Below are 14,478 nucleotides of genomic sequence, written 5' to 3'. Positions count from 1 at the left end.
TGTCAATGTCGGACCACTGGTTCCAACCCCACTACCTCTCTGTGCCATACCACATCTCATCACCTCTCCACCCCTCCTACACATCTGGATGAATGTAGTTTCCTCAAAACCTTGGTTGTCAGACTTCCATAGAGTTTGATTTTCTGACGTGTTATTTGTTTTGAGGTTTAGTTGTAATTCTCTCTGTGGTTGCATAAGGAGGCAAAGCATGTCTACCTAAGCCTACATCTTGACTGGAAGTCCTGATTTCCAATACTTTAATTTCAGCTTTCCTCATAAAATATTTTTCCTCTCAGTTCTGCTCCAAATAGTGAAACGAAACCCAGATAATCAACATATTCGTGATATACTCTACACTTGATCTTAGCCAAAAGGCCAAGAAGCGATGTGATATACTCTAAAGGATTGAGATACAACTAAGAATTTAGCTCACAGATTAACAGGGTCAGAAATAAAAATGTTCCACAAAGCATTTTTATTTCAACTGGCAAAGAAAGAGAATAAACAGAACTGAGTGACTTCAAGTAATAAAAGGCAAAAAACAAAAACAACAAAAAAGAAACCCCTGGCTTTTAATAGCTTGTTTTGGCTATATCAGTAATAGAGAGTTTAAAATTCAAAGTCTCTAGTCACTTTTAAAGTCTCAAATTGATACAAGCCCATTGCCACCCACCAGCATCATTACAGATACACTAGTAATGTGATGAAAGTAGGCAGGTAGAGGCCAGATGTTAAAAAAATTAAAAATTAAAAAACCTTGGCCAGGCTTAGATGACAAGGAAAGGACAGCAGTAACTCTCTTCCTAGATCATGCAAGTAGTAAGTAAATTCCTCTCCAACCCACATCTACAGGAGCTCCTTGCCCCATTGCTTGACCACCAACCTCCCATATTTCAATATATCCAAAGGTTCTTTCCTTGTTTGCCCTCCTCTCATCTATTTTCTTCCCTTTATTTCTAACTAACTTAGTTTTATGTTGAATGACATCTTTTCTCTCCAAATTCCCTAATCTTCTCACTTTTCTTTCTAGGGTTTGTTTTTTTTTTTCCATCTGTTTACATTATCTGGATTACTAATTCCACTGTGTATGTGTGGGGTGGGAGGGCAGTGATAAACATTCGAGTTAATCAAAGAAATTTTATGTTGAAATAGGAAATAGTTAAACAACTGAACATGGATCTCTAGTTTCCCTAATATATCATCTGCACGTTACATGCATATTTGTTAGTAATGCGGCCTCTCATCATGGGTGTTGAAAGAAGTTCGTTATTCTTATTCAGATGAACATGAGTTGATGAACAACTGAATATATGGACTCAAACAGGGCTGTCATCTAAATCAGCATTTCCTAATGTTTATTTCTTCAAGCAATAATCCAAAAAGTGTCCCACAAAATAATAATAATAATAGTAATAATAATAATAATGTTTTTATGGTCAAATCACAAAGCATACCAGGTTCTCAAGGAGTCTAAGAAATCCTAAAACGAAGAAACTTGCTTATTAGCTTTATTATCCAGCTGTTCCCAAACTTAAGCTAATGAACCTTTTTTTTCCACACCTACTAAAAGCCCATGGAACATGCATTTAGGAAATGTTAATCCTAGTCACTAATTAAAATATACCATGTGAAGTATTACACTTCATGTTATAGTCTATATAGTTTTAAAACGTTGCTGTCTTTTGAAAAGCCAAAAGTGAAGTTACACAGAAAATAATTACAAAGTTGCTAGTTGGAAGTAATCCCCTTTAAATATTATATGTATATTTATCTTACCTAGGTTCATTTATGATTTAGGCTATAATTATCACTTGTGACTTTTTTTTTTTTGAAGGAGGGAATGAAGAGCAAAATTTTTCTTAAAAGTTTATTTTATCATATGGAATAGAACCTTTTACAAATATTAAGACCTAAGGCTGCTCTCATTTTTCGTTCATTCATTTTCATGTTTAATTATTCTGAAGTGGGAGGGAAAAAATGGGATTTCATGATTTAAAAAGCCTAATGAAATCCTTCTGTACTTCGTAAGTATGATGACTGAATGTTCATGCTCTCTTGTGAGATGCGCCTCCCTTCAGCTTTGTTATGACATTGGCACATTACCTCTCTGACGTGAAATAATAAACCTAATGAATACACAGCGTTGTGATATATGGACTTTCCTGAAGGTGTTACACAATAATAAAAAAAGATTTAATGAAAATGTGTCAATTTTCCCTTTAAGATATACCACAAATTATTTACTTCACAGGCTTTAAAGAGCATGTTTTTAAAGTACACACATTTTACCTGAAAGCTCCGTAAAGTGGTCTGTACCAACAGACAAATGAACAAGGAGTAAAAAGCAAGAACCACAGGATACTCAATCCAAAATCAACTCCTCGTGTAGAATCAACACAAATCCAAGCCAAGCATCCAAAGATATTTAGAAATAGTGTTACAGCATGGACTGTGGAATCAAAAAACAAAAAAAGAAATGTTTACATTCAATTTATGAGTTCATTCAACAAAAATTATAAATGAAAAAGATACTTCCCAAGAGCAAATGTATTCTACCACATGTTTTCATTTAGTATTTTTAAAACATTGCTGTTTCTTACATGTTTGATTTGAAAACAGAGTAATCAAAGGAAAAGTAGTCCTAATACATGCACTGTTTGGCAAAAATTCTTTTGGCCATTTCCTAAAGGGCAATTACACAGCTAAACCACAGAAGCACTACCTGAAGGGCCTCTTTCCTGAGAAGGAAACACGTGATATGTCTCTTGATCCAATGCCCAAAAAGAAAGTAGTGCCTGCCAGGAAAAGAACCAGGACTTAGGAGGAAAAAGATCCTACACTTGGAACTATATTTGTACAGAGTGGGGCTACAGATGTCTCCATGAGCACATTATACACAGAAGAGAAGTATCCCGTGCAATCTCATCATGACATTTTTAAGCAATAAAATTATAATCATTGGGCTAAAAATAACTAATACAGTAGAAATTCTCAGTGACTATACAGTCAATCTGTAAGAATTATTAATTCATCTTCATTGAATTGTCCATTTTTCGAAAGTCCTAGAGTACAAACTGTGTTTTGGTAGAGGATTAAACTTATTAAAGAAAAAAAAAAGTACACTATGACACATTTCAGCTCAGGGGCAGAACTTTCTTTAGTTAACACAAATAGATCTTGGCAAACTCTTCTTAATGTTGTTAATAATTACGTTCCCTGACAGACCAGAAACAAAAAATCTGAGTAACATATAAGTACACTCTAATCCTAAAGAACCACATTTACTCATTATAATTAATAATTTTAAGCACTTTCAAAAGTGTATTCACTGGCTGAATTTATTACAGAAAAGAAATTCCTTCAAAAGTTAAAATAATTTTTAATGTGAATTATCAATTCAATAAAAATATACCAACAAACTACTATTTGAATTAAAAATAACAAATCAAAGACCTAGTGAATCTAAATAATGAAACAATCTCAATATATGTAAACATAAACTTTAAAATCTCTTTAAATTATTAATCAAAAAAGTTAATAATTAAAGAAACAGGACAAAAAAACAGATATTCTATGATGCCTCACCTAATTTGCTCTTATCTAACAACTAGATAAATACACTATCTCTAGAGTAAAAGAAAAAGTTCCAGAGGAAAAAATCTAGGTTATGTTTCTGAGCTAATCAATCTGTGTGTTTTAATTTTTCAGCAATAGAAATGCAGCTCTTCCAGCCTTAAATTCCATTTCATACTATTACACAAGAATGACTCTTTCTAATTACTTTATTCCCATTAAGATTTCTAATTCTCATGAAATCTAGCTTATTAACAAATTTAATCAAAATCTTTTGCCTCAAAATAAAAGTTCTATTAAGGGCTTAAAATAAGAATTCAAAAGATTGTGAGATAGAAAATTCTTACTCTGTAACATTAAATGCCATCTAACTGCCTAAAAAAGTATTAAATATTCAGAACATTCTAACTCAAATACCAACTTTCAAAGAAATAATTCTTATTTTTACTTATTTATTTTTTCCTCATCCAAGGACATGCTTAAGAGAAGGGGGAAGAGGAAAAAGACGAGAGAAATATCAGTTGCCTCTCACACAAGCCCCAACTGGGGACCAAACCCACAACCCAGGCATGTGCCCTGACCAAGAATTGAACACACAACCTTTCAGTCCACAGGACAAGGTTCCAGAAAACTGTGCCACACCAGCCATGGCAGAAAGAATTTTTAAAAGTTTATCTACTAACCAGCTTAATAAAGACAGTATATGGGTATGAGTACTTTAAAGTTCACAAAAATTCATCCAGGTTTAGGCTTTTTTAAAAAAATAGCAATTTAAGTTTGTGTAATCTATTAAAAGTTTTTTGTAAATGTTTTCATAATAACAAACAACTATAATAAAAAAAATCCTTTATCTGCATTCCAATGGAGAGTAAATAAAATGTTTAGGCATACTTAATAAACAACTGGTCCACTTACAGAGATCAAGTGTGTGTATGTGCGCGCATGCACGCGCAGGGTAATATGAAATGCATGACTCTGTGTTGCTAATTTCAATATAATTCCAATCCACTTGTTGGATTCCAAGTGTAGGTAGAGCACTAATGAAGTATTTAAGCCATTTTGTTTATATGATTTGCAAGTTGAATGATTCTTCATATCATACTTCAGATTGCTTTATTAAGCACTCAAATCTGGTGTTAGTGAACCTAAATTTGCAACTATCACTACAATACTTGATAAGCTCTGCATTACAACTAACATAACATATACAGCTTTGTAACAGTATATTATCTTCTTCACTAAATGGTGTTTGATATAGCTGACCTGTTTCTATTTGTTTCTTTTTCTCCGTTTCTTTTAAATCAAGGGTACATGCGAAGAGGCTGATACTCACTTCACAGTGATATTTCTAAATGCTTCAAGCACAGTACATTTGAAAGCATATCTGCTTTGTATCTGGATTTAAAATGTCAATTATTTCTTCATTTTGGTACTCTGTAAGTGGTATAAAATGTAAATTTAGACTCTGGGCTCTTAAGTCAAACTATCCAACTCCAACCTTGCTTCCTGTGTAATATTGGACAAGTTACTCATATTCTCTATGCTTTAGTTTCCTTATCTATAAAACTAGACAATATAGTGCCTGCTTCACAGCATGATTAAGATTTAATAACATAATGTATATAAAAGTGATAAGCACTGTGCCTTGCATAAAGTAAATCCTCAGTAAGTGTTATCTCTCATTATAATTACAATTACAGTGTGAAAGCACTAGTCAATTCCAGTCAGTAAAGGGTTGACTTGTCTTGAAAATAACTTATTTAAACAGCTTCTATTCTATGACATTTAGAGGCATTATTGAGCTGGTACTAGTTCTTACTTTGTTCTAGTTAATGCCTCTTCAAATCAGAAACTTAACTGGAATCTTGAACCCTCTTTCAATACAGTTAGCAGATCTGTTAACTGAACAAGATTACGAAAAACTATAGCCAACTACATCATTTCTAAGAACCTCAGAAAGTTGTGTATTTCTAAGACAAAACAAACTTATTATGTAACAATCAGCACTGGTAAAGTTAATCATTCATTTAAAATTGTCTTCCCCATTCAATCTCTATTTACTAAATTCTTTATTGAGTCTTCTTCCAACCCTATCTCCATCAGCAAACTATATTTTTCACTAAGCCAAAGAACTTATATCTAAAATTCTAGGCCAATTTCTGCCCATTAAAAAATAATTATTATGTATACTTGCATATGTTATATGATTATATAGATTAAATAAAACATGAGTTGGTTAGCATGAATACACATGGAATCAAAACCTTTAATGTTAACAATATATGATACTGACAGTGGAGATTCAGGAAAAGATATTACATCAACAACAAAAATCTCAAAAATAAACTAAAAATAAGGGTTAATGTACTATCCATGAGGAATCACTTCTCACATTTCAGAGCAACTTCACATATGTGAAGAATGCTCCTAAAAAGACTTTGAGAAAATTACTTCATATATTTGGAGGGGGGGAAAAGGCACTCTAATCATACAGGAAAAACATACAAATTCCCTCCATCAAGAATGCACCCTACAAATTACCCATTAATCCAGAGATTGTGCAGGTGAGAAGTTGTGACAGCTACCTCTACTACTGACAAAATGATATTAAATGGGACTGAGATAACTGGAATGAAAAATGAAACAGAGCCGTAGCTGTTGTGGCTCAATTGGCTGGAGCATTGTTCCATGCACTGAAAGGCTGGAGGTTCAATTCCCAGCCAGGGCACATATCTAGGTGGGGAAGCAACTGATCCATGTTTCTCTCTCTCTCTCTGCCTCTCCCTTCGCTCTAAAATCAATAAGCATGTCCTCAGATGAAAATTTAAAAAAAATTAGAAGTCCCAGTTCTTGATCACCACCAAAACAGATTTCACAGTGATAAAATGCAGGCTGGTGCAGCCACTATGGAAAACAGTTTGGAATTTCCTCAAAAAGCTAAAGATGGAACTGCCTTTTAACCCAGCACTCTGCTGCTGGGATCATACCCAAAGAATCCCAAAACACCAAATCAAAAGAACCTATGCATCTCAATGTTCATAGCAGCAGAATTTACAATAGCGAAGTGCTAGAAGCAACCTAAGTGCCCATTAGTAAATGAGTGGATCAAAAAATGATGGTATATTTACACAATGGAATACTGCACAGCAGAAAGAAAGTAAGAGCTCCTGCCTTTCGCAACAGCATGGATGGAACTGGAGAGCATTATGCTAAGTGAAATAAACCAGGGGGCAAAAGACAAATACCTTATGATCTCACCTATTAGTGGAACCTAACCAACAATACAAACAAGCAAGGAAAATATGACCAGCAACACTGAAAGAAAAAAGAAACCAACAGAACCAAGAGGGAAGGGGGGGTGCAGGGAAAGGGAAGGGAAGGGTCAAGTCAAGGAACATGTATAAAGGACCCTTGGACAAAGTCAAGTGGGGAAGGATTGAGGGGGTGGGAGGAGTGCAGGGGAAAGTGGTGGCAGGAAGGTGGAGACGAATGTATTTGAACAATAAAAAAAATAAAATAATAACCCCCCCCACAAAAAAAAATGAAACAGAGTAAGTGGGAATCTGTGTACATACAGCAAACTATTAACAGCTTGACATTTTACTATTAGTATTCCTGAGTTGTAATTATACTCAAAGGAGTGTATCACACCCTTTGGACATCCTAATGTCCTGTTCAATAAAACATCCTATATTAATTGGATACTTTCAACAATGAAAGTATTCATCCCCACTTGAAAATGAAGTGTAAATTGTACTCAAAGCTATAAGAAAAATGTTTGTAATATTACAGTATTTTATGCCCCTTTAAAAAATAGTCATAATGCATAATAGAACTTTTAATGACATTCATTTGCATAAAAATAGTATGCATAATTTCTTCACAGCAAATACTGCCCAGATAAGATTTTTCAAAGGAAACAGGTTATTGCAAAATTCTACCTATATGACAAAGAAGTCTTCTCCTCACAAGAATGTCAGTTCTCACTATACAGGTTTTCCTCAGCTAAGAACTTAGATTGTCACATACAGTATAATTTTGAAGCACCCAAGTATATATTTCACTCTGAAAATTAAAAAATCTATAGGAAAAGACAAATTAATAATACTATCCTTAATATACAAGTTTCAAAAAAAAGGTGGATTTTGACAATAAAATATAAACTTTAACAAATATATAATTTATTCTGTACTCACACATCCACAAGTAGTACATAATCTTTACTGTCTTCTGGAATTCTACAGGAATGTCTACAGAAAAATCCTGATAGAAACAAGGTCCCACAGGAAAATTGCTAGGAAGAGGTGGCCAATTATTTTTTCTGCCTGCAAAAGTTTAAAAAAAAGTTATTTATATTAGGACAAATATGGGCTAGTCTTATTTTTGGTTTCAAAATAAAGAGCATTATCTATTGTTTTACAAATATAACACTGTATTTCTACATTCTTGGACAATTTTGAAAACCAATTTTTATATCTTTAAAAATATTCCCAGAATCACTTTAGAAAACATTAGATGGTAAAATAACTTTCCAATGTCATGTAATATTTAGCAGGAACGATTTATGTACAGTTGAAACAAGAAAAGAAAGAAGAACATAGGGACACATATTTCACTATGAAAGTTAACTGAAATCAATGTTTCTGAAATACCTATAACTAAAATCTATCTTATTTCCTTAGTGTTGACTAATACAAGTTATTTCTTGTGATTCTGACCTAAAAACAAGTTTATTTCAAAGTTCCAAGAATCTGGCTCTCACGGGTAGGCCATGTAGTTTTTAAATCTCTACAACTTCTTCCTCAGTGTCTTAAATCTTTAAATATAAATTCCTAACTCATGTGAATAGGGAAGACACAGCTTTTGAATCTTTTGAGTTTTCTACCATTAACTCCATGAAGAAACACAAGATTAACCAACACGAAAGTATAATAGAAATCCCAAATTCAGAAATCCCAAAGTTTCAAAAAAATAATACCCAAAAGACACATAAGAAAATTACAAAACTATGAGAAAACATGAAACAGTCATATAAAAAAAGCTAAGAAGTTAGAACACCTCAAAAACCTAGAGCAAAAAAATTCAAACTGTGAGAGAAAAAAATGTATCTACATAAAGAAATTAGGTTGAAAATAGGGAATCAGTGGCGGAAATATAAAACTAAAATTAAAACAAGAAGTCACACATTAAAAATAGACAACAAAATTAACATCTAAAGGCCATTTTCCCATTTTAGATATTAGAATCCTACAACTTTTTAAAATTAGATTTTACATACATTTTATAAACCAGGAAAATTTTCATAGCATAAAAAAAGTATGATCTATTTCTGATTCTCTCCAACATTTCTCCACTGTTTATCATCTTTTCAAATTTCAGGTAATTTATACATTTCTCACACAAGCCTCATACTATTGAGAAGAAGCCAAGAATAACAGTAAAGAAAAAGGCTCTGAAATCAAAGTGCTAACCCACGTACCATCTAGGAGGCCTTGGGCAACTTAACCTCTTAAAGACTTTGTTTCTACATCTGATAAATGAGAGCCACCACCACCCTTCAAAGAATTGTACTGAGGATTAAGTATATAACACACTACAAATCTAACTTTTAATTTCCTACTCATCATTACAACCTTTACTAAAATATCTCTCATAGAAATAACTTGTATTGGTCAACATTAAGGAAATAGGATAGATTTTAGTAACAGGTATTTCAGAAACAATGATTTCAATTACATGTTTAGTTTCTCCTTTTAGAGATGTTGTCTCTGATGTTGCAAACAAGAAAATGGCCCAGGATAAACGTGTCCTCAAGAGCCCCTGGATTTGCACATTCTACAGTAAGGAAAAAACACATCATGTATTCTCGCTGTCCTCGCCCTGTCATCCCATCACTATCCCAGACATACCAACAATGCTTGTCCAGCTGTCTTATCCCTTCCTACCCAGAGACTGCTAGCTTTCCCTAAAATACCCCCTTAAAGATGCCTTTAGCAGTTATAGCCTGAATAGATTTCATAGCTTGTAACTTAGCATTTCTTTATTTCTTTGGCAACACTGAAATACCCTAAGCTTCCTAGAGTCAACACATGACTTGACAGACACAACATTCTTGTGAGGACAGGGACAGATGATTTGAAATTAGGCTGATCAAACCAGAAGAGTCAAATGTAGGGCACATTCCCATGTACTTAGAAAGTTTCATTAGCCACAAAGACAGCCCAATGCATAATCAAAGGCTCCTGGCCTTAGAATTAACCAAAACTGTAATATTCAAATTCATTTTCTCTCTGATAAGGCTCACGCTGTTCTAATCTATCAAAACACTATGCAAAACAGCCAATATGAAAGAGCTACACAGAATCAAGTAGAACATTTGCTCTGTCTGATCTCCTTGCTAGAGTAGGAAAACAGGGCAGAGTTTTATTCACAAACCAAATGACCTAGAGCCAGTACAGGCATAACTTAAAGTGTTTAAAGGTTATTTGTATTTCAAACATCTTGGATACTACCATGTTGACTGAGGTTTTGCATTTCACGTTCTCGACGATCTAATTCTGCTGCTTTTCTTTCTAGTTCTTCCTGGCGCTTAAGAAGTTCAGCTTGGGCCAAGGCATGTTCCTAAACAAAAAATAGTAAGTGAACAGGTTGTCATAAGTATAAAATATTGCAACATTGTTATGCTATCTTCTACTTCTACCTCTACTATGTTACAAATCTAATTCAAATGCTCTTCCAAAATACAGCAATTCACTGAAGATCACATTTTCAGAAAATATTGACCCATTTTGGCCTTTTGCTTATGAAAATCTTCATGGGGATGGTGGGCACATTAGGACAGAAAAAAGTTCTAAGAGCAGCCAGAGTCCTAAGGTAATTGGGAGAATGAAATTCAGGTGACCTCTATGCCTAAAAGAATGAATAACAAAGGGAAGAATTGAGGAAAACAGACAAATGGAGAGAAGAGTAACTGAATTGGCTCTTATGCATTGAGTTAAATGATATATAAAGTTCCCAATGCAAGAATTTATAATATCTCATCAAAGAAGGATATGGTTAAGAAATTCTGATTTATAACTCCATCTGCTCCAGAAGTAAAAGGTACTGATACTGTAATTTCCAATATGAACTTATGCATGTAACATGAACTAACCTTTGCAATCTGTGTGTAAGCTGGATGTTCCTCTGTTGGTTTCATTATTGCTGGTTGTGTACTGGGTACATTAGGCATTTTCACATTGCCTGGTGGAGGCTAGAAAGATTAAGCAAAGGGCAAATTACGTATCATAGAAATCCAACTTTAACTTCTTTCAAAAGGCATACTACCAACAAAAAGCAAATGCCAAGAACTGCCTCTCTTCCTCTCCTACCTTCTCATAGTCAAGTGTGTGACAAAGACCTGCTTAAGCTCTCCATCTCTATTTTCTCATTCATTTCTGTACTCTTCAATCTGGGTCTACCTCTAACATTACATCACAAACACTCTCTTCTAAGATGCCACATGTAAGTTAAAAATAAAACCTTTCAGTGTTTCTTTGGAGTAAAATACATATAGCAACCAAAGGATTTACACCAAGGTTAACTATCACCTCTTACCTTTTAAGAAAGTTAGAAGCCAGTGCCCTAATAGGCTATCTCTTGACAGAACTCCACTGATATCCCTTCAAAAGAGTTAAGAGGGGAGACCTTAGGAAGCTGTAAAACAAACTACACAACCTCCACTTTCATGATGAGGATCAGCAATATTTGAAAGCTGCAAGATGGAAAAGTAGGTAGATATCTACAAGCCCATCAAAGGGGAACTGATAAATTACTGTGTAAACATATGATTCAGTCATTAAAAGTAATGTGTTAGGGCTATAGGAGAATGCCGTTTTAAATACTAAATGAAATAAAGCACACTACAGAACAGTATGCATATGACTAATTTTTACTTTTGTAAACACACATTTGTACATGTTCAGAAAAATATCTGGAAGGTCTCAGCAAATTGCTGTCAGAGAGATTTGCACCTTTTGCTTTATACACTTTATTATTATTTGCCTTTCCCTCCCCAATATACTGCCTTAAGTTTAAAAATATATTTAAAGTACTTTTTAAAATGACTAAGAAAAGGAAGACAGAAGGAGAAGGGAAGAAGAAAAAAACATGAAGCATCTGCAAAGAGAAGTTCAGTTCAAAGATTAAAACTGGAAGACACCACCAATATAGCAGGATTTTATCCTGAAACAGCACACAGCGGCTCTGAAAAGGAAGCACAACCAAAGATAAAATGGAATACAGCTGATTCTTACAGACATATGAAAAAACCAAGAGCTAAGAATAGGTCAAAAATTTTTGAAGAAAAATGAGAACTCATACCTATGATATCAAGACTTATTTTAAGGATATAGTAATTAAGAGTGTGGTACAGATGCCAAAGATCCGGAAATATACCAATAAACAGAAAGGACATGGAAACAAACCCACACAAATACAGGAACTTGACAGACAACCAAGGTGATACCACGAAACAGTGGAGAAGTAACATATTAGTCAATAAATGATGCTAGGATAATTGATTACCCACATGGAACAATTAAACTAGATTTCCTACTTCACACCATATACACAAATAAATTCCAGGTGAATTAATGACCAAAAAGTGAAAAATCAGTATTTAAACACTTTTAGGAAAAAAATATAGGTGAATATTTTTGTGACCTCAAGGTACATAAGAGCTTCTTGAATGTTAGCTCTAAAACTCATCATTACTTTGTCTATGACATATCCCCAGTGCCTACAACGTCTGGAATGTAATAAATGCTCAATAAGTATTTATTAAAGTAAGATTAGAAAATGAACAAACCATAAAGTTAAGATTGACAGATTCAACAACATTGAAATTTATTAACATCACAGACTAGGGGAAATTTGTTATAATGAAAATAAACAAAATATTGATACCCAGAACACATGAAGAATTGTTCCAAATCCATAAAAATATGAGTACTAATAGAAAAATGGGCAAAAGACCTGAACAGGGAGTACAAAGAAAACAGAAATGGCTAATAAAAATATTAACTCAACATCACTAGTAATCAAGAATGCAAGAAGAGTATCTTTTCCCAACCATAAGACAGAAAAATATAAAGCCTGAAATACCAAAATTTGGAATTACAGTACATACACAATGGTGTATATAAAAATTAAATCATACATCCAAGATAGCATTTCAAATTAGTAGGAACAAAAAAGATGTATGGCACTGGAACAATTATTTAAATGTTTGGGGGCAGGGGAATCAGGTCCTGTATTTAGCCAGAATAAATTCCAAATGGATTAATGTCCATTGTGGGGTGGGGGGGGGTAGAAAGAAGAAGAAAAGAAATTAAATTAGTCCTGGCTGGTGTGGCTCAGTGGACTGACTGCCAGCCTGCAAACCCAAGGATCGCTGGCTCGATTCCCAGTCAGGGCACATGCCTGGGTTGCAGGCTGAGCCCCCAGTTGGGGGCGCTCAAGAGGCAACCATACATTGATATTTCTCTCCCTCTCCTTCTTTCTCCCTTCCCCTCTCTCCAAAAATAAATAAATGAAATAAAAAAAAGAAAACGAAACAAAACTACAACGACACCAGAAGTACTGCCCACAGAATGGAGATGAGTATCTAACCTTAGGTTGGAGAAAAGCCATTCTAAACGTTAAGATGGGGCAAAGAGAGAGATATCATAATGAAAAGGTAATATATCTGACTACATTAAAATTTAGAACTTTGATAATATAAAGTATTTCATAAGATTAAAAGACAAAACCTAAATAATAAGCAATACATACCCGTCAATTCTTTACTACCTTTCATATGTACAAATCAATAAAAAACAGATGAATATGTTAATGGAGAAAATGCATTTTAAAAAACTCTTAACAGGCAATTTATAAAAGAGATACAAAAGGAAAATAAACAAAAAAAGTCAACCTCATTAGGAATCAAAGAAATGCAAATTTAATCTCATTATTTTTAAATGATTATTACTATAAGATTACCACCACATCTTGGAAGAGGTGTAGTAAATGAGTATTCTCAACACACTGATAGTAGAAGAATAAACTAGTTCATACAATAATCCTGGAGTATAATTTGGCATTATGTGTAAGAGCCACAGAAGTATCTATACCCTATGCCCCATAAATAGCTAGTCTTAAAAAACATCATAGGGGAATGATCCAAGATATGCACAAATGTGTGTATGCTAAGAAGGCCCATGGCAGCATTATTGATAAAAACAAAAAGTTAGAAATAACCCAACTGTCTAACAACAGAAATATGTTTAGATAAATTGTGATACATTCATAGGAAAACATATTATGCAGCTATTTAAAAGTTCTGAAAAATAGCCCTGGCCAATGTGGCTCAGTGGACTGAGTATCGGCCTGTGAACCAGAGGGTCGCTGGTTCGATTCCCAGTCTAGTGTACATGCCTGGGTTGTGGGCCAAGTCCCTAGTAGGGGGTGCACAAGAAGCAACCAACCACACACTGATGTTTCTCTGCCTCTCTCTTTCTCCCTTCCTTCCCCTCTCTAAAAAAAATTAAAATAAAAAAATAAAAAGTTCCAAAAAATAATAAAGTTTATACCTATAATAAGTGATAAAAAGCAAGTTACAAAACTGCATCACACTGTAATCCCAATTTTTATTTAAAAATACATCAAATGTTAATAGTGATGATTTCTGGAGAGTGGAATTTAAAAGCTTTTACTTGTATTTTTATCTCCACTATAATCTATTGTTACCCAAAGAATTACAAATGCCCTGTTCCACCCCAATATCTCATATTAATAGGCAGAAACACTGAAACTAATCAGTCCTAACTGTTCTCCAACTAGAAAAGCATGGTTCTAAAGTCTAACTGTCTTGGTTTAACATGT

At 33.9% G+C, this 14,478-nt stretch overlaps 1 protein-coding gene and 1 non-coding gene across 3 annotated transcripts in view; one reads left to right on the top strand and one right to left on the bottom strand.

Moving 5' to 3' along the window:
* SCAMP1 (secretory carrier membrane protein 1) overlaps positions 1–14,478 on the bottom strand; it is a 97,351-nt gene that overhangs the window by 39,140 nt on the left and 43,733 nt on the right. For both annotated transcript variants that reach the window (XM_054578515.1, XM_054578516.1), the window contains exons 3-6: positions 10,727–10,825; positions 10,086–10,194; positions 7,770–7,898; positions 2,290–2,449 (exon numbers count right to left, since the gene is read on the bottom strand). In XM_054578515.1, coding sequence (XP_054434490.1) covers positions 2,290–2,449; positions 7,770–7,898; positions 10,086–10,194; positions 10,727–10,825 — 497 coding nt within the window. The remainder of the gene's footprint in view (positions 1–2,289; positions 2,450–7,769; positions 7,899–10,085; positions 10,195–10,726; positions 10,826–14,478) is intronic.
* Positions 2,010–2,113, top strand: LOC129074742 (small nucleolar RNA U13). The gene has a single exon (XR_008529560.1). It is a non-coding gene; the product is annotated as a small nucleolar RNA U13 (small nucleolar RNA).

The sequence above is a fragment of the Pteronotus mesoamericanus genome, unplaced genomic scaffold (assembly GCF_021234165.1).
Source record: "Pteronotus mesoamericanus isolate MK-2021 breed Mesoamerican mustached bat unplaced genomic scaffold, CSHL_Meso_final contig_50, whole genome shotgun sequence".
Classification (NCBI taxonomy): Eukaryota; Metazoa; Chordata; class Mammalia; order Chiroptera; family Mormoopidae; genus Pteronotus; species Pteronotus mesoamericanus.
This window is presented reverse-complemented; position numbering and strand designations above follow the sequence as displayed.